The sequence below is a fragment of the Poecile atricapillus genome, chromosome W, assembly GCF_030490865.1.
Source record: "Poecile atricapillus isolate bPoeAtr1 chromosome W, bPoeAtr1.hap1, whole genome shotgun sequence".
NCBI classification, from domain to species: domain Eukaryota; kingdom Metazoa; phylum Chordata; class Aves; order Passeriformes; family Paridae; genus Poecile; species Poecile atricapillus.
Genome location: NC_081288.1, coordinates 10,346,021 through 10,373,687, shown reverse-complemented (window position 1 = coordinate 10,373,687; position 27,667 = coordinate 10,346,021). Strand labels below are relative to the sequence as shown.

At 35.2% G+C, this 27,667-nt stretch overlaps 1 protein-coding gene across 2 annotated transcripts in view; it reads right to left on the bottom strand.

Moving 5' to 3' along the window:
• LOC131591742 (voltage-dependent calcium channel subunit alpha-2/delta-1-like) overlaps positions 1-27,667 on the bottom strand; it is a 362,151-nt gene that overhangs the window by 15,734 nt on the left and 318,750 nt on the right. The window contains exons 19-36 of one of the 2 annotated variants that reach the window (XM_058862758.1): positions 27,060-27,116; positions 23,154-23,225; positions 22,000-22,071; positions 18,219-18,280; positions 16,494-16,570; positions 14,545-14,605; positions 12,732-12,829; positions 10,699-10,783; positions 10,427-10,489; positions 9,427-9,530; positions 8,077-8,163; positions 7,639-7,706; positions 6,298-6,336; positions 5,055-5,126; positions 4,467-4,619; positions 4,322-4,374; positions 1,363-1,418; positions 1,079-1,208 (exon numbers count right to left, since the gene is read on the bottom strand). In XM_058862758.1, the coding sequence (XP_058718741.1) occupies positions 1,079-1,208; positions 1,363-1,418; positions 4,322-4,374; positions 4,467-4,619; positions 5,055-5,126; positions 6,298-6,336; positions 7,639-7,706; positions 8,077-8,163; positions 9,427-9,530; positions 10,427-10,489; positions 10,699-10,783; positions 12,732-12,829; positions 14,545-14,605; positions 16,494-16,570; positions 18,219-18,280; positions 22,000-22,071; positions 23,154-23,225; positions 27,060-27,116 (1,409 nt within the window). The remainder of the gene's footprint in view (positions 1-1,078; positions 1,209-1,362; positions 1,419-4,321; positions 4,375-4,466; positions 4,620-5,054; positions 5,127-6,297; positions 6,337-7,638; positions 7,707-8,076; positions 8,164-9,426; positions 9,531-10,426; positions 10,490-10,698; positions 10,784-12,731; positions 12,830-14,544; positions 14,606-16,493; positions 16,571-18,218; positions 18,281-21,999; positions 22,072-23,153; positions 23,226-27,059; positions 27,117-27,667) is intronic. The other variant, XM_058862760.1, reaches the window with a different exon arrangement.

Here is a 27,667-nt window from a genome sequence, read left to right as displayed (position 1 = left end):
TGACTTTAATTGAATTAATAGCTAGCTCTGTACTGCTACCACAGTAGCTGTACTGAGGAATAACATCAGTTCAGCATCAATTAACACTGAAAAAAACCCCAACCACAAAAACAAACAAACAAAACTCCAAAACATAAACCTCCTCTGTAAGAAGAGTGAGAGAGAAGCATAGGGTTTGTTAAAGTCATGTATTGGATGTGTATTTGTTGTATTTTTATGGCCATATAATTCTGCAAAAAGGTCTTTAAGTTAGAAGGGTTGTTTGCAGTTTATAAATAAACCAAACACACACTAGCAACATGGAGGAAGTAGGGAAGTGGAAAAAATGTCTGCGTGTTTTGGCTCTCTTCACCTTTCTCCAAAGTTCTCTCTTTCTTTCCTGGCTTGAAATATTGTCTTTTTTTTTGTTTGAAATCTGGCTATTAATTGTAATTTCTCAGATGTTTTCAGAAGCTCAAAATGTATACAAAACTCCAGCAGGCTCTTGTATGAAACAGAGATCTAGGCCCAAGATGTTATGTTTCTGAAGTATACAATTTTTTTCATGCATTAATAAATATCGTCTTCAATAGGCCTCCTTATGGTGTCTGGAGAGTAATTATTTTAATAATAAAATAGAATATCTCTGCTTGCTTTTTAAGACTCATACCTTTTAAATCATGAGCACTATCAACTAGAAGATAAATTAGAAGATAAATTGCATAATCTCTTGACCATCAAAAATTCTGATACATAACCTGATTAAAGAAGATCATATCCCTTGGGATACTGCAGAATGCTTTTAAATTGACATAACAAATTAAAAGAAAACAAATTATGACAGAGATAAAAGTACAATTTTCATGGAGCACAGACTATAAAAAAAAAACCTGACTAAATTCTCTAATGATTAAAATTAAAATTAATCCTAAATGAATAAAAAGAGAATGCAATTGCCTGCCTTTTTTTATCTCTGTCCTTCTTATGTAAGTTTTGTGAAATTAATCCAAATTATATTTTTCTCTATTTAATAGAGTCCCTATCTTTTGTAAAATAAATAAAAATCACAATGTTATTACTTATATTGAAGAAATTTTACCTGGAGCAGTTTATACAGTCTACAATCCCACCAAAGGATTTATCATTGTTTTCAAAGAAATATTGAGTTTGCTCAGTGATACAACTTGTTTTAGGCAGGGCAGCACCGAAATCATCATCTTCCATATCAGCTGATATAAAATAAATAAATAAATGATTAAAAAAACAAACAAACAACATTTTTAAGTCACAGACATAATGGGGAGACCCAAATACGTCCCCTGGCCTAGATCCTTACCTTCTACTTCCCTCAAAAGTTGACTCTTTAACATTCTTTCGACTTACCTGCTTCAAGGAATCGTGGAAAAGTCAAGCTCAGAAACAGCTGCTGTAAGATAGACCTGAACACAGAAAGACAATATATCTTTAAAGGCTTTTTTCTTTTCTGTATCATAATGGATACTTAAAATCTATTCAAATATAAGTGATTAACAATAGTTTTTATGCTTTTGTCAGTTATCAAAGCTGTGTTTCTTTAAACCTTCCAGTTTGACTCTGGTTTTCTTTTCCCACATTCTCACAGGTCTTTCACACTAATTTTTATTCTACAGTTCAGATTTTCTGTAATATGTTCCCAAGACTCACATAAGGGAAATGTTATCACACCAGCCATGCCCTCCTTTTATACCTCTGTGGGAGGTGGAAGAGGCATGTTGGTATTTCTCTACAACTTAAACCAACTGGAACTCCTCTTTAACACAGAGAAAATGCTCCTGAATTAGATACTTTTCACTGATTAAGTTTTATTAAATTTCTGAGAAAGAGATCAACACTGGAATATTATATCATAAAAAACATTAATGCAACATTTGACTTTTAAAGTCATCTCTATTCTTGCTCTTGAGGTATGGACTACATTTTCTTCCTATATGCTGCCAAAATACTTAAGCTTAAAGAGCTCCATTTATTTAATTTTTTCTTCACTGATGATAGCATTTTTTCCAATGTTATTTACTTAAAGTAGGTACCAGCTTGCCACACAGACATTGTCTACCAGCCTGTCAAAACAGGAACAGCAACAGGTACATTCTCTGACTCACTGCTTCTCCTTAACCTTCCTAAGTTGTATTTTCCAGTTGTCAAGTTTTAAGATTGCTTCTACCCACAAATATGATCCAGTCTCTTCTCATCTCATTCTGTTTTAACACTTGTTCTGTAGACAGAAGGGACTGTATAATTTCATTCAACCTGAGAGTCTTTTCCTCCTTTTCTAGCATTATTCCTGTGTGAATAAACTGAATATGCCTGACACCTTCCCCATGGAGGCATTCCCTGAAGAAGTTCTGCACTCACATCCATGACTTTGTGCTTTGAATCATCAGAGGAACAGCACAGAGCAGTTATGGACCAGAAGGGACCTGATTCTATTCAATAGTGATGCAATTTACTGACAGAAAATAGTAATCCTTTGTAATGGCTTACCTCAGAATTTATAGTGAACTGAACAAAAAAGGCAGCCTGGGAAAAGTCCTAAATCTCCTGACTTAAAGGAGCATGAAGGAGAAATGATATGTACTCTCTTAACCAAATGCTGATGTATCCTGTATAAATTTTGAAAATGATCACTCACACCTTTATCCCACATTTTTTGCCTGAAACACTAGAGCTTTCTTTAATAACCTGGTTTCTCTTATTTCCCTGTACTTGCTTTTGCCAGGTGCCTCACTGAATCCATTTTTTGGTCATCCCTTCTCACTTTGCTTAATGGCCTTCTCTGCCTGCTTCTGACCTAGACTCCATTAAAAACATGGCCACAGTAAAGTAATTTAATGTTGTGCTTTCAAGTTAAACATCACACAAAATAAACCTTAGGTCTAAATTGAGACCAGACTGCTGAGTCTGATTTGAACACTGATAAACTGAAGTTCCTCTGTTTGAAAAGAACTCAAGTTACTCTTCTGGATAATTGCCCATCTTCAATTTTTGAGGCTTGCTGTTATCCAAGAAAACCAAGATTATTTCTCTTCCTGTTAACTAAATGTAATCAACAATAAAATACAACATACAGTCTTCAGAGTGCTTCTGTGAGAAAATTACTGTACGTTTCTTCAGCTCCTACATATTTTAACTTTTAGCTTCATAAAGGAGGTAACTGATCCCAGTTTAGTAATTATTATTAGAGAAAAAAAACAACATGAAGTTTTAGAAAAAAGGACCAGTCTCCAAGGGTGCAATTCACACCACAACAAAAGCACCACATCAGTGCCAATTACTTATCCCAGTGTGGTGCTGAGGGAAGCAGCTGAAATGAGTGTCAATTGGCATGGCCTGAGAAAGGTAAAATACCCCACCTGAGTACTGTGTCAGCCCTGGAGTCCTCAGCACAGGAAAACATGAGCCTGTAAGTGGGTCCAGACAAAGGCCACAAAAATGATCAGAGGAATGGAATACTTTTGCCATAAGGAAAGGCTGAGAGAGTTGGGGTTCAGTCTGAATAAAAAGAGGCTCCCAGAAGTCCTTATTGTGGCCTTTCAGTACTTAAAGGGGGCTTTGAATGAAGATGACAACAAACTTTATAGCAGGGCCTGTTCCAAGGGATCCATCCAAGGGATGATAGATTTAAAGTAAAAGAGGGAAGATGCAGACTAGATACGAGGGAGGTATTTTTTACAATGAGGATAGTGAAGCACTGGCACAGGTTGCCCAAAGAGGTTGAGATGTCCCATCTTTGAGAACATTTAAGGTAAGGTGGGATGGCACTCTGAGCAACCTGATCTAGTTGAAGATGTGCCTGCTCATTGTAGGGGAAGTTGGACTGGATGACCTTTAAAGATCCCTTCCAACCCAAATGATTCATGATTCATGTGTTTTGTAAAATGATTCACTGAAAAGCAAACATTGATTTTCTTAAGCCTTCTTGCTAGAAAAAGACAAAAAAGATATTGTGAAATAGGGAGCTAAGTGATTAATAATTCAAAATCTGATAATTTAGACATCACAACTGCCCATCATATGTAGATCATTAATCCAAACTCTCCTTCCTGAAGCTGATTTTGTAGTCAGAACACACACTCATAAAACCTGGCAAAAGCAGTTTTGAATTGAACTATTTGAACTGTTTGAACTGAACCATTGACAAAACAGTCATGTTTGGAGGCATAGCTAAGAATTTTCATGATGAGAAACTACAGAAACAAAGGGTCCAGAGAACTTTTATGAAGGAAAAAATCCAAGCCAAATAGAGTTTCAAACCACTGAACAATTATAGTTTGGATATAGAGATTTCCTACACTCTTGTACTTACCAGGCTGCTGCTGAAGCCCACCATCCAAGTTGCAAAATATCTGTTATTGTAGGCTGGAAAAAAACCCCAAAAGAGGTTATTTTATCTGTATGAATACATGAAGTCTTTCAATGGATTGTCAGCCACAGCACATGGGACTACCGACCACATAAGCAGAACGAAGTCCAGCTCCTTGCTTTGGTTCTTCTTCGGGGTCACAGACTGACTGATAGTCATACGACTTGTTAAAGGCATACAGGGACATGTTAATCAGGTTTCGCATCAGGCCAGGATCAATTTCACCAAAGAATCTTCCAATCTGATGGGGGGCAATACAGAGAGATAAGGTAAAACATTTCCAAGTATTCTTCTCATAACAAAGTGCACAGCTCTACATTCCCCAGTTAGCCAGTAACTGTTAAATGCAGTATCAATGAGACCCTGCCTGGGGAAGAGAAAGAAGAATATGAGCAAGAAGGAGGTTGGATAACATACTGCTTGTCCTCACCATCCATTGGCAGCCTATCAGCCTAATGGCAAAGCACAAAGAATGTAACTTGATAGCAAATTTGGCATCTTCATCTATAAAGAAAACCAAAAAAACTAACAAATCCCCTAGAATTTCTGATTCAGCAATATTTTTGTGATTCAGAAATGTTATCTTTAGAGTAAGTTGAGAGTTAAATGCTTTTTCTTTTCTCTTTAAATGTCTTCCTATTGGTTTTCATCTTCTGTTCTTAAAGAATATACATACCTGTTGTGTATATTCATCTCGATTGGACATCAAAAGAAATCCACCATCATCAAGGATAACACAGTCCACATGCTATTGTAAGAAAGTGAAATATGTTTTACAGGAAAGATTTGTCAATAGAACACTCTGTAAGAAACTACTTTTTTTTTGAAGACATCAGAAGTATCTTCAAATCTAAAACCCATAGCCAAGGGCCAATTTTAAGTTATAATTAGCATTATCAGTATAATAAAAGTTTGAACAGATCAAAGGCTTATTTTTGGCTTAATTTCATAGAAGTTGTTTTGCAAATTCCTATTTGCTCAATACTTTGTTAGTTCCAAGAGTGCTATATCCTTATTAAATCTGTTTATAATTGGAACTGAGCTCATAATAAGGGGCTACAACTTATCATGTGCTTCAGCCATGTTTAAAGTACTTTTCCATTTCCAGTTTTCAATGGTAAAAATCTTAAGGGCAGGTTCCCAGCTTTCTGGGCATGATTATTTTCACTGCCAAGAACTGTAGTGGGATTATTCCAGGTGTCAGGTGCAGGAATGGGAAACCCACAGATTCTATATGCTTTGCACTTTGTAAAAGATCCTTGCAGCCAGAGACTGGAAAGACAGCAGTGAGGTCAAATAGATAACTCTCCACAGTACCCTTCCTCCTGTCATTTTTGCATTTAATGATCTTCACATTCTTTAAAAGAACACAGAAGACTTGAGGCAAGCATATGGCAGAACCTGATATGTTGACAGTCCCTGGATCTGTGCTCTCCTGAGTGCCAGCAAAGCTATGGGATCCCCTAATACTGAATGTGCTGGGAACCAATGACTGTGGAAAGGCACATTATGGTCTCTGGTGCTTCTAAATTTGCGCTTACCCTTCTCTCAGGTACTCCTTTTCTTTAGATTTTTAAAAATTATTAATTTTTTTCTCAGGATTTGTCTCTTGTTTTGCAAATTACTGTTTTATTTTTATCACATTTTTCCCCCACATCATTCTCTATTGCTTTTCCTGTATATTTTTCTTTACACTTGTTATCATAACTTCATCACCATAACCACTTCACCTCCTTTTATGCCCTTTTTCCCCACTTCCCCTCCTAACCTTCATCTTTCTCAAGACATAAACAACTAAGCCCTGTTTTCTGTAAAATTAGCACTCAAATGATAGTCATAGAATCTGTCTTAGCTAGATCTAGAGAGAATGAGGAATTTCAATACTCTGTCAGATATTCATAAACTGAACATTTTCTTACCATGCTATTTCTTTCACAGCCACAGATTTCACTGTTGCACTAAAAAACAGAAGTATGATAATCTTCACAAAAATGTTACAAAATAAACTGTATTTTGCAGTTTAATATTAATAATTCAAGACAAGAACAAATGATTCTATTTTCAATAAGTGTATATAAATTTAAATTCATTTTGAGCGTGTGTCATTTATCAGACATCTCTCTGAACAACATATATTCAGTAATTATCAAAAGCACAATCTTGACTGCTTTTCCCAAAGACTCTGGCACAGCTCCCTTTACAATTATGCTCAATACAGGTAAATAGTTTGGACGACTTGCCAGATGTCAGTGTTGTGAGCATAAAGTAAAGCAGAAAGAATAGGAGCTTTTCGATGTGTTTGGAATTTGGAAGGAAAGCCTTCAGAAGTAACTTTTCAACCAAGAAAATCTTCAAAGCATGGGAATCCTATGTGCTAAAGGAAACCCATCAACCCAGCTGGCCTTTATGGCTTTGATTTGAACATATTTTCCTCATGTTCTTGCAGTATGTGTACACGTACACACACATCTGTGTCCTTGCATTACATCCTCAGCAGAACAACTACCAGGTGATGCTGGAGTCATCATCATTCTTTCTGAAATATTCATCTTACCTTCCATTTTTCACTTATGTATTTTTGTCCTTAACTGCTCTAACACTCAGGCAATGGATTTGCCTCCCCATTGAACTGCAGCTCCAACACCTAAACCAGCCTGACTCTTTTACTGATTCCCTGAGCATACAAACAACCTACCAAGCAACACTGCCTCACCCAGTAAGAAGTTTATGTTCCCTAAGTTTCTTCATTTTGTGCCCTTCCCTCCAAAATTCACTATCAATTCCATATTTTCATTTAATCTTTCCCCCTTCCCATTTACACCTCAGATGTAGTACACATTAGATATATGGAATGAAATTGTTAAGCACCTATTTCATTAAGTTCTGCTAAAATGCTGTGATGTTGGTTGCAATATAAATCTTTCCTGTACACTGCTTGCCCATCCTGGATATTGAAATTACCAATTCACCAATTCTTTTGCAGATTTTGTTCACTGCTACAGCACAGTCTTACTACTAGCTAGAATATGTCATTTTTCTTTGCCTGCATCCATGTTTTATAATTATGAAAGCAAGACACGTACAAAATACGGCCTATTTCAACATAGATTTATTTTGTGCATTTGGATGATTTAAATACCACAACTACTTGGCAACTAGGCATCAGCGTGACTCTGGCACAAAGAGACAGCAAACCTATTTGCATCTGAAGCTTTGAGAAATGCAAATAAAGTTCAAAAAAGACTTAGTCAATTGCTTACCAGGGTCTTGATTGTGGTTTTTGTGAAATTGTCCATCCAGCTGGTTGCATCAATTTTTATTCCAACAACTGACAAGAAATACATGAAAGTCTTTTTTAGTAAAATGAAGGGGGGAAAAAAAAGGTAACTCTATAATCCTAAAAAACAGGGGAAAAATTACAATGACATCTAAGTCATTGAACTGGAGAAGGATAAAATAAGATTTTTGTTCAGTTGTCCAATCACCAACATCGTTCATGAGACTAATAAATTAAACACTCTTACTCAAATGCAGATTTCCACTAGAAAGATTAAAACTGTCTCAGAGAAAATAATGTTATTATAAAGTGAAGTTCCTTTGAAATCTCAATTAAATTTCCAATTCTCTGTTGAGCAACAACCAAATAACTAAAGTATTTAGAGTTTCCACTCCACTTACAGAGCACCACTCTGTCTTACCTGCTGGCTTCAGAAGCTTCCCATCCACTTCTATTTCCACAGCCTTGCTTACCATAATACCTGATTCATAGCTATTGGCACCACTTTCTGACAGTATAGAAGAGAAAAAAAGAGCAGACAAAAATGAAGTTAGGGTTGTATAAAAGCCTGTCCTCTGAAATTTCAATCTATCGTTATTCAAATACCAGAATGATTTAAAAAATCCTTGTCCAAAAGCACAAGTACACAGCTGTAGTACACACTTATCACCTGTGATAGATCACTAACACTGGCATTTTCAAAAAGAAATATTTGTGTTTATTTTACTTCTTTTTTTCCCCATTTGACTGCTTCATAAAGTTACTGTACCCTTTTCTTTTCTCTGCAAACAGAGCCATGAATACCTGTACACATGTGATCAGCTCTGTTAAAACCAGGATCAGAGGCAAAGATTTTATCTTGATGTTGTCTCTGTATTTTTCAATGGAGGGTATACTGACACCACTCAATAAAGCACAATTTCTGATCTGACAGACTTCAAACTGCTGTCAACACTGCTCAGTATGAAAAGACAAGTTAAAAGTACATTCTCCAGAGCTTTCCCCAGAGCTGTCTGAGGAGCAACAAAGGCTTCAGGGAATTTAGCTAATTACTATCTTTATATTTTGCTGAGAAAAAAATGCAACAAATAATTATGAAATAACAGCAGTGAAGGATCCCATATGTTTAAGAGAGGAGTATGTCATTTGTGGTAGACAAACTTGAGAAGGTTAATGTTGCTCACATCAATAACAAGCACTTGCTATTGTGCTTATATAGGTTTTAAATGTCACGATATCTCAGACCTACTGGTTTTGGTGAATAAGTGCAATTGTAAATAGAATTCAAAAGCAAAGTTTGAACTAAGTAGTGGTGCAGAGGATGGACTTACAGACTCTGGACCCTTTTGCCTGGTCCCCCAAGTCAGTGCTGGGTGTGCTGAGACAGCATACAGAGCTCAGCTGGATTAAGACTTTGGGTAGTGTTTATTTTATTTTATTTCACAATTTTACAATTTTATTTCACCTTCTGTTAAAATAATTCTGCCAAAGTATCTCTGTAAAACAATGTTTCAATTCACTGAATGGACACCAGTACTCTCTATGTTTTCACTTAGGTTAACTCTGGGCACACAGGGCCACCAGAGTAGTTGAGAAATTATGACAAATTATGATGACCTTGTTTAGTGCCTCCTAGCTTTTCCTTAATAATAGGTATTATCCCAAAATTTCTTTCCTTATGAAGTGTCACGCTTGCACCTTTTCTCAGTGACCTCATCTGGTATGGGAAACTTCCACTTATATTGGACATTTCTAAATTGTGATGACTTACTGTTGTAGTATGGAGCTGTGAAAATATAGTTGTCATTATCTAAACTCCTCTTATAGAAGCTGACTTCATAAGTTTCAGCATTTTCCAACCAATCTTCTCCTGCTCTAAATAAAAAAAAAAAAAATAGGGATCAATAAAAGACAGTTTAGTCTTATAAAGCTGTGCTGCAGGTTAATTTCTTTCAATGTTTCACAGTTGGAAAAAATGTGAGATTCACTCTTACAATCCACAGGCTCTGTCAGTTTTCACTGGTTAAAAGACAGGTGTAATCATTAGAAAAACCTTTTAGATTTGTTGTGACAAATACAACTGCAACACCACTTACAAGAAAACCTAAATGAACCTTTACAGAACATGCTATGTATTGAGCTTAATCCTAAGAGATTTAATATCATTAATAATCCCAAAATAGGAAAGAAACTCACTTGGGAAGCAAAGTTCATTGCTATTTTCACATTTTACGGAAACACAGAATAACCTAAGAAAATAGATAAATTTGCAATTTACCACTAGATCTGTACTGGTGCCCTCACTATTCCCAGGTACTTGTGGGGGTGTGTGTAGTTTATTATATGCCAAGTTTCACATTTCCTTTTTGTCCTTTGATAATGATACATTTTTCTCTCTTGAGGTCCCTTTAGGTTTGATCTTAGTCTAAAAAAAACAACTCACCCCCTGCTTTCCAGTATTTGCAGCCTGCCAAGCCACTGAGGGCTTGGGAGTAATTAGGAATTAGCATGGCCCCACTGCTACTACAAAGACATAGCTTTTATTGCTACTCTACACTGATTAGAAACTTGGATTACAAGGGCCTGTCATGAAAATAATGGGATAGATTAGTTTCAAACAGTGCACAGGTGACATTCCATTAATTTCATAGCTATCAGTACAGATTAGACCCAGGAGATTGAGCTTTTCATCCAATAAAGCCACTCTTGAACTGTCCCATCCTTTCAGGCTTCAAAATGATCATATTATACCATTTTGTAATAATTCTTACCTTTTGGGGAACACTCTAGTAATTCCACCATCTGTAACAACAAATTGTGCAACAACTCCATCACTGTAAATAAAAATAAGATTTAAAATGAAAACTGACTGAAGTTCTCACAAATTCCTATGTAAGGGTTGCCATTAAAGTGCATAACTGTGAATAAATACCTATTCTCTGTAACATTAGCTGCATATCTGTATATATACACAGATGTATAAGATTTTGCTTTCAAACTCTGAATGCATAAAAAAATCACAGTCAATAAAAAGAATACTTACAGAGACAGTTTACTCCAGTAACTTTGGACAAGTTCATTTGTAAATCCTGCATCCAGCAAAACTCTAAGGACCATATCAGTATTACCTATCAAAAGAGTCAAAATGTAAGTCATCTGAAACCATATGAGATGGAGCTCCAATAAAAGCCTAAAATGAAATTCTGAGTTGTCAAAATGCTCCAGCTACAAAAATTGTGGCTGATAATGTTAGATATTCTGCCTAACTTCAAATGATGTCAGGTAATTAGAGTTAAATAGATGCTCTCACACTGCTGAGTTCACTTAAACATTTTCTTTGTGTCCTAAAAACCTATCTTTGTGTCACAGGAAGGAGAGTGATAAGGGTATAGGCCCCAGCTTTGCAAAGCCCCTAAGTCTGCAAATTAACCTATTTTTAAAATGTGTTTATTAAAACACTTTTTATCTCAGTTGATGCAAGGAAACAACAATTCCTAATGAAATTCAACTACATTATAAATATAATTAGATCAAATAAGTCCCAGGTTCTCAAATAAAACACATTTTTCATCTGAAAATAGATATAGGTAAATAAACTAATTTTGAATTAGTAGCTTATGGGGAGATGCCATGCTTAAATTTATTTGAAAAGATGGTTTGACGTCAGTCTCAACCATCTTTTTTGATAATACTTTAGAAGAGTTACTGAAGATTATTTCAGTGTGGGGATTTTATTTGTTATTCTTTTTGAAAAGCAGTTTTAGCTGACATAATTTCTACAGCCACTCAGTCCTTTAGTTGACACTATTTATGTATTAAGGAGACTATTTTTAAAGTAACTTAATTATTAGGAAAAAAAAAGAAGGAAAAAAAGTGCTGCATATTCCAAATGGAATATAGCAACAAGTAGATAACGTTTTTGAGTAATTATTTACTAAGCACTACTCTATACTGCAATATCACTGTGTCCTCAGTATTTGCTCATAGTTAATATTACACAAGAATTTTCTTTTTTTATTAAGATTTATTAAATTATCATTAATTGTTAATCACTGGAGGTGAATGTTTTCATTTCCAAGACTGAGTGAAGGTATTCAAATGAAATTTTAGTCCATCAGCAATGTGTCAATGAATAAGATCACTCTATTAAAAGAAGACCAAACACCCACACATGCACATAAAAATACCCTTTTGTGAGAAGCTATTATATCTAAGTGGACATTCCTTCAGTTACATGGTCTAGCAGAGAGATTCTTTCTGAATTGATCAGTTACTCCTGAGAGCAACATGCCACAAAAAGACTTGAGGAAAGCAACACAAAAAAAAAAAAAAAAAGCTTATTCCAAGGATATATAAATTATTAATAATGATAAACAGATGCATATGTACCAAACCAAATCCAAACACCGATTTTTTTCTTAAGAACAAGGCTTTAACACCTCACTGATGGTAATAACTCCTCATTTATTCTAAACAGAGGTTATGGCCCAATCTCAAAGTATGAATTAATTCCTTCCCAAAGCCCAGTGCTCACACTGCAGCACTTACATGGATCTGTGGTCTGAAGCCATTCAAGCCCAAGTAAGATCTCTTTAACCAATTTGTGAACCAGCAAAATAACTTCCTTATCTTTTATTCTGGTTATTGGTTATTTCAGTCCTGGACTTTTTTCTTTACTTATTTTGGAATAAAATGACTAGAAAGCAGGTTGAAGATTTCATTACAAGATTTTGAGTCTGTTTGAGACTTTGGCTGCTATGCTCAAGTGAGAAAATATAAACTCAAAAATATTTGGAGTGTATTAAAATGAGCCAGTAGTTATTTGATGCTTGAGCAAAATGCTGAGAGGAATTATGGAAGACACGGGATGCATAATGCCCTACAAACTTTCTTAAATAAAGCCAGAAACTTGAAAATTAATTTTAAACTGTCTACTTGGATAGAAAATCCCGACACTAGACACATTTCTACTAGGAAAAAAAAAACAACAAACCCACAAGATTTGAGCATGAACTCTCATCCATGAGAAGGTGTTTTCCTATGGAAAAATTTCAGTGAGGTAAGAAGTGTACTTACATGATGAGCTGCTTGGAGTATTTCTGTCAATAAATTCATTGAAATTCAGTAGAAATTCAGTGTTGTTTTCTGATTTTTTTACATCATTACAATATTCTCTGAAAAACAACACAACATCAGTCTCATCATATTTTTTTCTTTTTCTATTAAAGCAGACAATTTAGAAGTCGAAGCAGGCTTGCACAACTATTATGAAGTAGCTGGTACTCCTGTGTCAATTGGCTGCAGTGATCAGTATTTAATGATTACCAATTATCAATTATTTCGGACAGCTACAGTAAATAAGGAGTTAAAATGCTTGCCTAAGCTTTTGTTAAGACTGTAAGAATTTGTTAAGATTGCAAAAAAACGGCATGCATGAAATAGGGCATAGACTCCCAGGAAAAAAACTGAGGAGCAGTGTAGGACATATTTGGAGATCATAGTCTCTGCACTAAAAATATGCACAGTGAATTTAAATTATTCCTCAGTCAAACTGTACAGGAAAGTACCTGGACTGCTGCTGACACATAGCTGCCCTGTGCTCAACTAAAGCCACATTTATAGGCTAAGATCCTATCCTCTGAGAAGTTTTAAATGCAATTTTATTAGGGTGCAAACCACGTGAACATATAGAAACTCTTTGTTTTGACATATGCAAAAGAGAGAAGCAGTAAACTCCTGTCCCTTATATTATGTAATAAAGCAATATATCATTGGGCAATTCAATGAATGCAAGAAAGCAAAATAAAAGTCACTGGGCATTTTGGAGGTAAATATGATATGATGAGTGGCATTAAACAACTTTAATTAAAATGTAGAGTGTCTAGCAGAAAAGCAGGGGGCTCTCTTTTTAAAATGAGCTTTTATATTAATTTAATTTGACACACAAAAGAAGTTTGTTCTAGTATTTCATGTAACTGAGATATCTTATTACCCTTTATTTTCCTTACCATAATCCAGAAATACCACAGGCAGAATTTACCTTACTATTCCAATATTCACATTTAAGCAGAGTTACATATCAACCAGACTTTTTTCATGTAGGGCAGCAGTGAATTGCTGGAAGCTGCTAATTAGTACAATTAATTCTCAGTAACTTCAGTCTTTCAGAAAAATTAAATGAAACAGTTAGGCTAGGATACATTTGAAGACAGAAAACTTCACATAAATCAATCAATTAATTTAAATCGATCTATTAACTGAAATTTAAAAGTACAAAGAAATTTATCAGATAAAAAAAGAATGCAATAAATCTAAATTAATCTTAACTGTACATAATTTCTTTTATTTATCATAACTATCTTTTAGAGGTACTTAATTTTAGGAAGTCTTTATCATATCATCATATATTTTCCCTTGCAAACATAATTTTAAAAGGGAAACAAGAATTCCAGAATTTCACATAAGAAAACCTCAGGGAACTATTGAAATTAATAATTTTTCAATGACTTAATATTTTTTATGTTTAATTAATTTAAAATTAACTAATACTTAAGTAACAGAGAGCTTTGAAATACTTTGTCTTGAAGTTGGGAAATGTTATGGTAAGTATTATGAAACCTATTTCAAAAATAGTTGTAAAATCTTAGAAGTCAGAACCACAAGAAATTCCCAGATGTGAATAAGTTTTCCATTAAAATATCAATATCAGTTTTTATAGCTCTTTATATATGCAGAAATCAGGGCCTGAAGATGCTATTTACATTCCAGCATGAAAAAAGATTGATAATTTTTTACCAAATGAAGCTTTATTGGTTAAACCTGTATTTTCCATGTGCCAATAATCAGATCAGATGCTGAAATAACACTTATTACTGGGAAATCAACCAACCTTGGTGCTAAAAACGTATAGCCAGCTTCATCAAAATTATCAAGCTTCAGTGATTCTGAAACTAAAAAGATGAAAAGTAAACACCAAGTAAATAAAACTGAATTTTTGCCATTGTTTCTCTTCTCAAACTGTTTGGCTAACTTTTGCATGCACCCATGAATTTTGAAAGAAATGTTTGAGACACTTTTCCCCTAATGAATTCTATACTTCTCAATATTTCGCAACATAGGAAGACATTACTTGATTATTATATGCAGCAAACAACTGGCAAGAATAAGATAACATCTAACAATTTATTTAAGGAACACAATTAACATACATACATGAAAAAAAATTAGATATTTTCACTAGAAGAAAACTCTGATACAAATAAATATTTGTGATGCTGAGTTGTTAGAACAAGAAAAAAACTCCTAGTATTTCCTGCAATAAAGTTTAAACCACTAAATTGTAGTAGCATCACTGTAAATCCTACTGAAAAAATGCCTTTAGTAGCTGATATCAGTGAACACTGATAGGACCAGCCAAAGAAGGATTAGAGATTAGCAACATATTGACATGTGCATGAAAACAGAAAAATACTTCACTTTTGTTTTTCCCTTTCTATTGCTATGGTACCCAATGATCATGAAGAAAATCCTGAGATGAGGAATACAGAGGAGAATATCCAGTAGGAATAGAAATACAAGTGCAGAAATAGAAATATCAACTGTAGTAAACAGAAGGAAATTGAGCAACGAGAATATACTTGCCCTTTTTGTATGTGACTATCCATCAGAAAGAGAAAGCAGGGAAACAGAAAAAAACAGGGTAAAGCACAAGGGGTCACAAACCAATATTTTATTCAAACAGCCCCTTGAATAAAAATATTGCACATAGATTCAAAAGTTCAATTTACATACAGCTATAGTCTGAAAAAAAAAAAGACAAACATCTCTGAAGACTGAATAGGTTCTTAGTTATTTCTCAGTACCTTCTATACACTGTGGCTATTTCAAGGGTCTGTTTTGCAGGTTTTATTGATATAAGTGCAAAAACAGATGATATAATCCATCAAGAGTATCATACTCTCTGCTTAAAAATTTAATTTTAAAGTAGTCAGTATTGGGAAAATTTACAAAATAAATCACTAATTATTAAAAGTTGCTATATTCTTCATGTGTGGGAGCAATGGTAGAGGAGAATGATGTAGTGCTAAACAAGTTTTCTCCAAACTAACAGTATCTATGCCTTTCAGAGGTTTTCTGTGTTTTTCAAACTTTCTATTTAATGCATACTTGTTTTAATTGATCACAACACTTGGATAAAGTTAAAAGGCTTTGATTGGTTCTACCTAGACTACAGTTAAGCTACACCTAATAAACAAAAAACCTTTGAATACTGACAAGTGTAATTTCCAGCTATCACTTTAGAATCTGTTAATGGCTTGAAATCAATCCAATCTAAAAATACAATGCAAACATCCACTAAAATTATTTGTAAAATGCAAAATAAAAACCTATCTGCAACCCAAAACAAATAGGGCTTTCACACTGTTCTAGCAGAGATCATTTGCTAAATACTATATTGTAACTGAAATACAAAAAAAAAAAAAAAAAATTTACTCTTATAGTCTATTTCACTATATTTTGTTAATAGAATGAAAAAAAAAAATTGTATCCAGACCCTTAAAATGACAGCAATAGAGGATACACAAAGCAATGATTCTATGGGCACAGAGCAAGGGGTAGGGATTGTCAGTGGAACTGACATGTTCTGCACATATTCTATTTTTATAGAATATTTCTTGCACCTCAGATGTTACAACAGGTTAGAATCATTGCTGAAGATTTTGTGTACATCATGATAACATCAGTGAATTCCACAAAATTTATGAATTTCAAACATTGCTTTTTAAGTGAATCTGAGACTTTTACCAGACAAAACCAGGGAATCTTTACAGTACTTACATCTGGCTTGAGTTATTGGTTCATCTATTTTGGCTTTAATATAATAAAAGCTGTATGATGGTAACACCAGTGCCAAACTGCAACAGAAATCAGAAAAGTAAAGCAATTATGTTATTTGCAGCAGTTTTCCAGTTTCAGCTTCTTTGTGTTTTGAAAGTAATTAACAATTTTGGAATTTGGCCTGTCACGAGATGAGGCAGGTACACAGTGATATACCAGCCTCACTCTTAGTAACAGACACAAGTACATTTATGCCAATCCTGAGGGTCCCTGTGTTTATTTTGATTCTTATTTACACTTTTAAACACAAATGCACTTTTTAGCAGATGAGCAAGGAATTTCCAAATAATTGGAAATAAAAAAATACATATTTTTGAATATTCCTCTGATACACTTAACATCCCAATATAACATGTCATGGTGATCTGACTGAAAAATATCACTTAGTACTATGCTGCTTTGCACACATCATGTAACGAGAGACTCTCACTAATTAAAAAAAAAATTAAAAAAAAAAAATCAGTATTCTCCAGGAAATGCATCTGACAATACTTGCTTTCACATTACCTTCGGGATCCAAAAAAACATTTTCTTTAACCATGCAGTCACCACTAGAAACTATTGAACATAATTGTGCAGTAATATTTTAAGATTTACAGAGCATGTGAAATGTTTTCTTTTATATTATACTTTGTTCAAAAGATGTAGGAATTCTTTTTGCAGCTGAATTCTACACATAAATAGAAGAGTTCAGTTCTAAAATGTATGTAAAGGACAGGAGGTATGAATAATTATTAAACAGGTATCATCAACTCCCAAGTAGCATCCTTAATTTTTACACTTGGATTTCATCCATGCAGAACGAAAACAGCCCCTAATGAAGAGCCTCAGAAATTAACATTAAAAACGTTGTACAGTTGAGCCATAAATGAGCTGACCTTTAATGACACATTTGCCATTTATACAGAATATAAGTGAAATTGCTGAATATTTAGTGATAGCCTTCTACCAATTCTCCTCTAGGGAAATCAGTGGCAGTTTACCTGTCATTAGCAGTTACTGCTAGCAGAAACTGCTAATTAAAATCTATAATTTTACGTTTAATAGGTTTTCTGCAAGGATACTCTGAGGATTTATTGCTATATCTCATGCCAGGAAGCTCAGGCAGAATTAAGAAGTCATGTAAATCAAATGTATTTCTCTAGTGATTGCCAGATGGCAGTCTGATAAAAACTTTCTTTTCTTACACAGTAAAAAGACAGAGGCAGTTCAACAGAAAAATGGGATAGTGAATAGAAGATCCTAGGTTTATGTTCTGTTGTTAAAACTGATTTGTTTGGTTTTACACTCAAATTAATGTTTGTATTCTCAGTGACTGCACACCTGTGCAGAAGACAACAGAAACTGGGATCCAACTTGGCTGAGGACTACTGTGATTCAGCATAACAGAAATAGCATTTTGGTCAAAATTTGACTCAATATTTATACCATGTAGTTTTGAACTAGAGGAGTTTAATTTTCTGAGACTTGGAAAACTTTTACTTGTTTTAGGTAATGTTGAGGAATGTTTCAACATTTGTTTGAGTATTACAATGCTGTGTGCTTAAATGAATTTGAAATAATATACACATCACCTTAGCTAGTATAGTATAATATACAAATATTAACCAAAATTGACCAAAGGGAGACTTAAATAAACAAAGGGATTGAACAGCAAGGAGTTACCTGTAATCAGTGCCATTCACAGCAGTCCATGTATACGTTCTGTTTCCTTTATCAATATACCTCTACAAAGAGATATTGATGAAAAATTAAATTATTAAACTAAGGAGCTTCAACAATTCCTTCTTTGACTTTTCTTTGAGAAATGCTGTGTAATATAAAGTACAAATCTGTTGGATTTCTATTTATTATTTTACAAAAATAATGGGTTGAGCTGCAACTTCTTTCCTTAAATATTTTCCAAACTTATGTTTTGCAAAAGAATCATACAATTTTTATTGAACATTAGCAAAGTTTATATTTAAATAAAATCAGATCTATAATTTTCACATTATGCAAACCTTTATCTATGTGATTTGAATTTGACGATCCATCTTTTGTGGATTATTTTGCAGTTAAACTATGAAAAGAAAAAAAAAAAACCCAACAAAACAACCCTCAGGTACAAAAAGACCTTGTAGGTAAGATTTCAAAACCAAAAACACCCAGAGCCTGTCCTTTCAGGTCACAGCACCACTGCCTTAATGCATTTAAATTTGAATCATAACCACAGGCACAGCCTGGAAATTCTGTTTGTATAGACACCCCCTGCTAAACTTAACATGTGTTTCTAATCTCATTAGGAAGGTCTTGAATTTGGGAAAAAAATTAACATTGAAAAAAATTTTTATTTTTAAGTAACTTAATACATTATGATAATCTTTACCATTTGTTTTCTTGTGGTATGAAAAATAGCATGATAGGCACAGTCCCACAGCTCCCCATAGATTTAATCATGAATCTACCTGGCTGACATCATTTTACTCAGTTTTCCACTATAAAACTATAAGATTATGCCAGCTGCAACATATTATTACTTTACAATGAAATTTTTGGAAGTATGCCAGCAACGAAGACTACAGCTGTTGCACTGCAACACTGCAAACATTGGTGAAAGGTACCACAGATACACCTTTTGGTTCTTTCTTTCCCTGTGGTAAAAATACAGTGGGAAAATTACCATGGCTGTGGAAAATAGGTGACTTATAAGACATTAATAAATTGAAACCTTCTCATTACCTGCTTCCTGCTTTTCAGTACAGCATGACAGTATAAATAAATAATCATTTTTGAAAGAAAATGTAAAGAAACAGAAAACCAGAAAGAAGATGCATATAACAGGGTCTAGTATCCTGATATATTTAAGGTAAAAAGATGTTTGAAGAGATTCCTATTGAAGCCTATTTATACTTAATGTGTACTTCAGGCTAAAATTAGCCACTTGAACCTAGTGCTGGCAGTCCCTCCAAATCAGGCACAATGTCATGGGTCACACATGTGTACCACACAAGAGAAAAACAGTGCCCAAGGTGGGAGGGGAGGGAAGGGAAGAGAAGAACCGGCTGTAATTCAATCCTGTTGCCACCAGCATTGTCAGAGTGCTTGAAAGCAAATTGGCTGAACACTCCTTTCAAAGATAACCCAGCAGATAACACATCCTCATACCTCAGCTCCCATTTACCTTTGCCTACTTCCTCAGTGGGCGGTCTGAGACCATCTCATCCCCAGCTGATCACTCCAAAGAACTCACACATGTTATTGCAGCTTTTGTGACCCTTCAATTTTCGCTACTACCCAGCCCGGCTGCCAAATGTGGCAATGCTTTTGTTCCTATGGCATCTTCTCTGCTACTCGGAAAGCCCCTGAAGCCTTGGGAGACTCCAGTGCACCCCACCCACATTTGCTACAAGTCCAGTCTCTATGCTGTAGTATGAAGTCATCTCCCAAGACACTGCTGGGGCCAGCTGCAACACAAAAGGAAAGCGATGCAAACTTAAACCAAAAAGCAAAACAAAAAGAACATAAATTTTAAGCCCAAAGACTGCAACTGTCAGTTCAGAGCAACCGACCACATCAGCCCTTTTTTTAAGAAAATATATGAAGCTATCAAGTGCTAAGTGATGCATGGCTCATGCGTGGCCCGTGGTTTAAAGCAGCTTTTTTCTGGTTCTAGCAGCCTGGAGCTGGGGGGGTGCAATGGCTGGAAGCAGTCATCATAGCCAGTCAGCTCTGGCTGTTCCTTTCTTCTCTCACAGGGGTCTGGGTAGAGGAAAAAATCTTGGGCCATGGTGCAAGGGAAGGTGAGGATAATTAATTTCATTGGCATTGAAACATCTGGGATCAAAGGCTCGGAATATTTTATTCCAACACAGATTGTGGTTTGGGCCGTGTGTAACTGGCACATTCTCATGCACCCAGGGATGTTACATCCTCCCTCCTGCCCAGATACTGTAACTGACTTCAGCATTTGCAATAATTCCCTCCCTCTTTCTTTGGGCAAAGAATTGCAGGACCAACAGTTACAGGTCTTCTGTAGCACAGAGCCTGAGAAATGTACAAACAGCCTGAAATCTCTTCAACATCTTTGCCATTAATGCAATTTCTTGTACAACCGTATTCTTGTTATTGTATTTTTGTGACCTTCTAACCCTCCCTCTTCTAAACACCTACACAGAGCCTTTTTCACCCATAGACCCAGAAAGGCACTCAAACAAAACAACATAAATCTGAAAATGTCCCAGCATGGAGCCTCTTCCTTGAGCAGGCAGTTTATGCTCAACTCAGATGCCAGCAGGACTTTGGACTCTGACAGTGGGTCAGGAATGACTCAGTTTCCCTTAAGGGAACACAATAGGATGGCATCCTAAACAGGATGGGCTCCTGGCAGAGGTGAGGGGGCAGAACTGGCATCCACTGGGGCTTAGCCTCTCTGCCCCAGAAAACACCTGTTCATGCACCATTCTCCAACAGGGGAACCAGGAAAAAACAATTTTTTCCCACAGCAGGATTTACCCAGAGATTGTAAAGCTTTTTTTTAGCATTTTACTGTGAGAAAGCACGAAACAGTAATGGAGGCAAGGGCAGTGCTGATACAGGTCTCTAGAAGAACATGGGAAGAGGAGAAAGCCAATATGAATTAACTGCAATCAATTCTTCTAACTATAGTGAGCTTATATATATGGGCTGTGCAGTGCCTGCTAAGCCATCAAATTAGATATCTTCAAACTGACTTATGTTCAGAACAGAGTTTCAAAAAGCTGTTGTGGAACTGTAACTGTGGGGCATGCTCTGGCCAGAACTGCTCCTTCAGCACACCAGTCATGATTTCTTCTCACTTCTCCCCAAGATGTAGAGCACACATGTAATGACCCATATCAAATTTGAGTATTTCCTATTGCTAGGAAACATGACTGCTTATTAGAGAAAACTGCAGCAATGTGTATCAGGAATAAGTATTTTGGACAAGAAAATAAAGAACTCAACAAGCGGTTCAGAAAGTACATGATATAAATGTAAGATGAATTTGCTTATCCCAAAGAGTCTTCATTTATGGCATGAAAATGTTACTTTATTATTTTTTCTCACAACTTTCTTCCCATCCAACCACAATATAAACTACCAAACCCATCCTCACACATCTCTGCAAGCAAATTAAGCACTTTGTTTTGGAATTCATGCACAGAAGTAGGCTGGGTCCATTTCCTGTTGAACAGAGTGTAAGACCTCATCAACAACTGCCTGATTAATGATGCACCAAAGAAACCAAGAAACAAAACAAGTCTTTTTTTCCTGAGTACATAATTTATTTTTTTTTTACTATAAGACAGTAAAACTAGTAAATCTAGAGGGAAAAAATGGTACAAATTGTCATTACAAAATGAACATCCCAGCATTTCACCATTTCACATTATTTTTCTGGTTTTGTTTAGTTCTGTAAATGTAACTCTTTGGGTTCTTATCTTACCTCATCTTGGGACTTGACCAGTGTTTCAAATGTTTTTTCTCCACTTTCCCCATCTATCATTTTTTTCCGAATCTATTGGCAAGGAAGGAAAGGAAAAAATGAAATAATAAAAAAAAAGTGTAGGTGTTGCATGTAACATGAATAATCAGTCAAGTGATCACAATATTTCTTAAAAACACAGAAAACGCTAATACAAATTGAAGTCACAACTCTTAAAAAAAAAGTTTTGTTTACAATTTTCAGATTTTTCCAATTAGAAATTGTTTTATGCAAATATATACTGAATCACTAGACTTATGAAACAACAATTCCGGTATACTTTGCATTTCAAGACCACGCCATGAAACTCCTTGATGTTGGGCACTGACAGAGAAAATGAATTCTGTGTGGATGAAATGGAGCTTTGTCCAGCATTTCTTGTGCCTCCCAGCACATCTGTGTGATTCAGGTAATAGCACTGATTCACAGAAACACTTTTGCACAGCTCCAGAGTAACTCCCCTTGAAGCAGCCATTTCAAAGAAACTTAAGGAAGAATTAAACAGATACCAAGGCAGGCTGATTACTGTTATTATAAAAGAACAATTTCAGTGAAGAAATATGTTAAAGATGCAAAATGTTTAAAAGCCATTAATTTCAGAAAACTAGCTGATTGTTCTTAAAAAGTTACCATTTCTGAATATATTATGAAATTAGTAAGTGAAAAATATACAGAGGAATCATTTTGTTGTCTACACTGAACTTTGTTTCTCAGTTCTCTTTCTCGCCACAGGAACAATCTTGTGTTAATAAGAGAAAGGGAAATACTTTAAACATATTTCAGGTAATATTTTAATGCTCTATTAAAAAGTGTTCTGTTTTGAAAAAATTTTACAGCTTCCTTTACAGGAGTTGTTACTTCATGAAGAAGAATTTAAGTAGCAATCGTGATGTCTTTCAAAATGAGAGAATATATTACACTGCCCTTGCCTATAAATAATGCTGGGATTTATTTTGTCTAAATATAAATTCATCTCTATAAAGTCAATCTTAAAAATTTAAAATACAAATCTATATTGAAAAAGATTCCCATTCAAAATCCAGAACATTTATTGCTTTGCAGTTACATGCTGAAGTACTAGCAGTAACAGGCTCTGAGAAACCATGTAATCTCACCTCAACTTTAATATCATTTTCCAATTCAGCATCTAGAAAATCCAGCGTAACAGGTTCCTGGGATTTAGGATTCTGAAGCAGAAGATATTAAGTTATCAAATAATAAAGACAGAGCATTGTAATATTACAAACCACTCTAATCCCATAATTTAAAATAGGCCTACTTTACTGGGTTTACTTACCCATCTATTTTAATCTCTTGTAGCATCTCTAGTGGCCCTTTCTCCTCTGTTTTATTTTGTGCAATAGAGAGATTAATCGGGTAAGTGAAAATCAAATTAATACTAACTGCCAGAGCCTGTCTACAGCCTGTCATGCACATGGCTCATGCTGAGGTGCTGCTTCTCCTTCTCCTGGCATCTCACAGACTCTACTGGTTTGGGAGGAATCAGAGTAAGCAGAGAAGCAGCGGATATGGATCTCTCACTTGATTTCCTGCCTCCAAGAAGGGAGAGAGAAATTTGGGAGAGTTTTCCACCCAACCAGTAAGCTGGGGAACTGCACTCTGCAATTTAACCAAGAGCAGACAACAGACTTGCTGATATGAGGTAGGAATAGACTACGGTTCAAGATTTAAAAAGGCAGCAATCGCAGCAAATTATTTGGGGTTTATTGAAAATAAACCCCACTTTTATTGTCAGCATTCCAGGACTTCCCTGAGCACTTTGGAGTTTCAAAAGCATTTCTCTTGACATCAGTACTGTTATCTTGGTTTAGAAGATAGAAACCTGCAGCACAGAAATACTGAAACCCAAGGTTCCAGGTCTAAGGAAAATTGGTGATGTCCACCCTCAACTATGGAGCACAGAGAACTCTGGTGACCTACATCTGTAATAGCCCTGCCCCCCAGGAGTGCTGGAAGACCACTGTAGCTCTGCTGAACTAAACTGGACCACCCTACAGCCTCTGCTCCTTTCTCAGCTGCAGTCTGCATTTACTTGGCCAGAGCCATCTTCCATGTGAGTTGTTGGGAGTCCAACTTTTTTTCTGGCAATTTTGCCTAAAGCCCCATTGACTTTATATCGTGTGTGGTGTTAAAATCATCCATCCTCATCACCCAGTAGTTATTTAATGCACCCTAAAAGCAAGTGCATTTTTTTAGAAAAAGGAATACAGGGTTATATTACTTGAACACTTAAATCTCACAGTTTAGAGTAGAAAATGAAAAAAAAAAAAAAAAAAAAGGGATTTCAGTAGTTCTCCTGTATGAACATGTAGAGGGTAAAGTCCCTTCTTTCAAATTAATGATTATATTCTTCCTCTTCTAACAAAGTTACATGACAAATGTAGATGTGACTGTTCTATCAAGGAATGCAAGCATGTCTCATCACAATTCATGCATGTACTGGAAGAAAATAATATCCTGAATAACTGGTAAAAGATACCCTTATGTAGCAGTGTGGAGTTAAGAGCTTAACAGTAGCCATTATTTTCAAGATTGTAATAATAAATAGTTCCAGAAGACAAAATATTATTTCTTTCCTTTCTTGAGGACAAAATGGACATGTCTCTGGCTATATGGAATCATTCTTGTTCTTAACAAGGCTTACTGCCTGCTAAGAGGAAAACCAATACATTTATTCTCAGGAACAGAATGTGTACTGAAAAGATTTCAGACAAGGATTCTGGGTATGTCTATAGAATATTTACTGAAAACTTCAAAAAAATTTTTGCATTTCTATTTATATATGATAAGTAACATTAGCAACTTTAATATAATGGCATTAATGTGTGCTCTCTACTAATTCAAAAATATTCAATTATTGCTATGCAATTGCTTTTCCCTCCCAACAAATCCATGCTCTCAAAATAAATAACAAAATGCTAAAATGTAAAAATAAATAAAAATTTACATATCTTACATGCAATGGATAATGAATAGCATGGTCAAACCCAAACAGCATGCATGAAGGCATTGGCATTGCAGAGGAGGCATTTATGAAGTTCACATTCCATTCCAACACACAAAGGAACAAAGAAGAAAATAAATGGTAAAAAAAAGGGGAAAAAAAAAAAAGAAAAAAAGCCATCACATCAAATCAAGGTCAATATTTATTTCAAATGATAACCTGGGCTAGTCATAGTCAAGGAGTCCCAAAGACAAAATAGTGAACTTTAATTCTGTGAAAATTCAAGTATGCATTAACTGTTTTTTTTTCTGTTTAAGACATATCACTTCACATTTCTTATATGATACTTATTAACCACTTTTAATAGGCATAAATACATAAATATTTAAATACATTCTGAGATGTGCCTGAGGCACAACAACAACCACTAAAAATTAGGACAGAAAATTCCTACACTGGTACTTTAAATGGAAGGCTATTTGCCCCTTATGTCTCTTTCCCCCAAGAATGTTTTTACCAGTATTTGGACTCCATAATTTTTATATCCAAGGTTGCCATTTACTGGGGTTTATTCTAAGCCTTGAAGAAACAAACTTACAGTTCAGTTTGCTCTTCTCTTTATCCAGTCATGTGTCAACATGACTGGAATATGTACACCACCGCCACATTCACCAGCACAACTTAACAAAACAGAACAGAAGTAAATCACTAGCAATGATGCATGCAAATAAAAGGATTGCAATCCATTTTCAGCAGGACAAATAAAGGCAAGGATCTACAATTTCAATGAAAACTCATGAAGGAAACATAGAAAGAAAGAACTGGTGCAGCAACATAAAAAAAGTTAAATAAAATATTTTTAAATTGATGTGTGTTTTGGGAGGTCAGTATTCTCACAAATTCTATGGATGACCTTCTTTTCTGTGTTGCAGGAGCCTAGTTCCTACCTGTACTAATGAAGACAAAGGCTACTAGGCTTTTAAAAAAAGTTATGTTAAGAAGCCTGCAAAATCCTGGGACACAGAGGTAAACTCAGGAGCATCTGGAGTGGAGGGGAGCCCAGAGCTTTTCCAGTGCTGCACCTCTCTGTGCAGCAAGAACTCTCAGGCGAACCTAGCAGCAGCCAGAGCACTCCATGGCAAGCTGAGGAGCCAGGTGTGCCAAGAAAACTGAGGTTTTGTATGATTCAGTGCTGCTTTCTCCAGTGCACAAACAAAAAACCCAGTGCCAAGGTGACCTTCGACACATGTCATAAACACAGCCACCAGGCACTTGGTGAAATCTCTGACTTGGATCAGGATTTTACACCATGTTTTACTGGTGTTTCTATCCAAGTTTTGTGTTATAGATTCCCATATGTGTAAGGAATCAAACTTGATATATTATTTTTAAGTTTGCTATTTTTCTAGTTACATTGTTAATCTATTCCTTTAATGACTTTTAAGTTTTCATTAAGTGGTTTCTGCTCAGGAATTGCATTACATAAACATGACTGGCTAACCTGTTCAGGTTAATGGCAGTTAATACTGTGCAGTTGGGTCTGCTAAACTGAGAAAATCTCATGTAAATAGCAGATAGAACAAATTCCCTACTCTGACTTCCCCAGGAAAAAAAAAAACCAAAAAACAACTGAACAACTCATATTTTGTAATTTTATGCAGCATACACTGTACAATAAAACTTGGCAATAAAGTCACAAGAATTAGCTTCTGATCTTCTCTTGACTTTGGGTTTATGCAAGCAAAGCCAGCACAAGTAGTCTCTTTTTATTTCCAGTCTTCAAATTAATTTCAATATCTGAAGAGTTTTTAGAGCACGACTCTAATTAGCACCTATTAGTAAAGCACCATAATTTAATGGAATGCCCTCCACTACAGCCAATAGCATGTTTCTATTATTTAAACAGGAAAGGATGCAAGCTTCATGCTTTGGAAGCTGTTTGTCACAATAAACAATTCTCTAGTTAGATATTTCCTAGTAAGCAGGGCAGAAGCCTTCTAATTAAATTTCCAGTTCTATGCAATCTAATGCACTAATAACCTCCATCCAAAGTTACCTGTACATTGGGTCTCCTTTTTCTCAATTTAACTTTTGGTATGCCCACACCAATTTGCTGAAGTAACAAAAAAGCATTAATTTTTATTTTTGCACTATTAGTAAACAGCCTGCTTATAGAATGGAAGTGTTTTCTCAACATCTGCACTGTCCAGTGTATGTTTACCACTGCAAGCAGAGACTCCCCCTCCTCCTGACCATGAGTTCTGAGCTCTCTGTCACAATTACACGCAGGATTTGGATAGGGGAAACAAAAATCAGACATATGTTACTGTGAATAAAATTAAGAGATAGCTCTCCCTTCCATACACCCTGATGGAATAAAAAAAGGAATGAGAATAGCTCACTTTTTGTTTACTTTTATACTTAATTCTAAAACCCAGCTCCTCCTTAGTTTCTTAAATAACCCTAAGCAGTGAGAAAGAATATTGGACCTCGCTGAAGGCACATGGAGTTCTAGGACTATCATTAAATGGGTTTTGATCAGAACCACAGTAAAAACAAAGAGGATTCCAATCTTTAGAATAGACTGAGAAATAAAATTATTTATTTTATTTTCAAAATAAATTTCAAATATTTTGAAAATAGTTTTCAAAATCTAATTTAGAT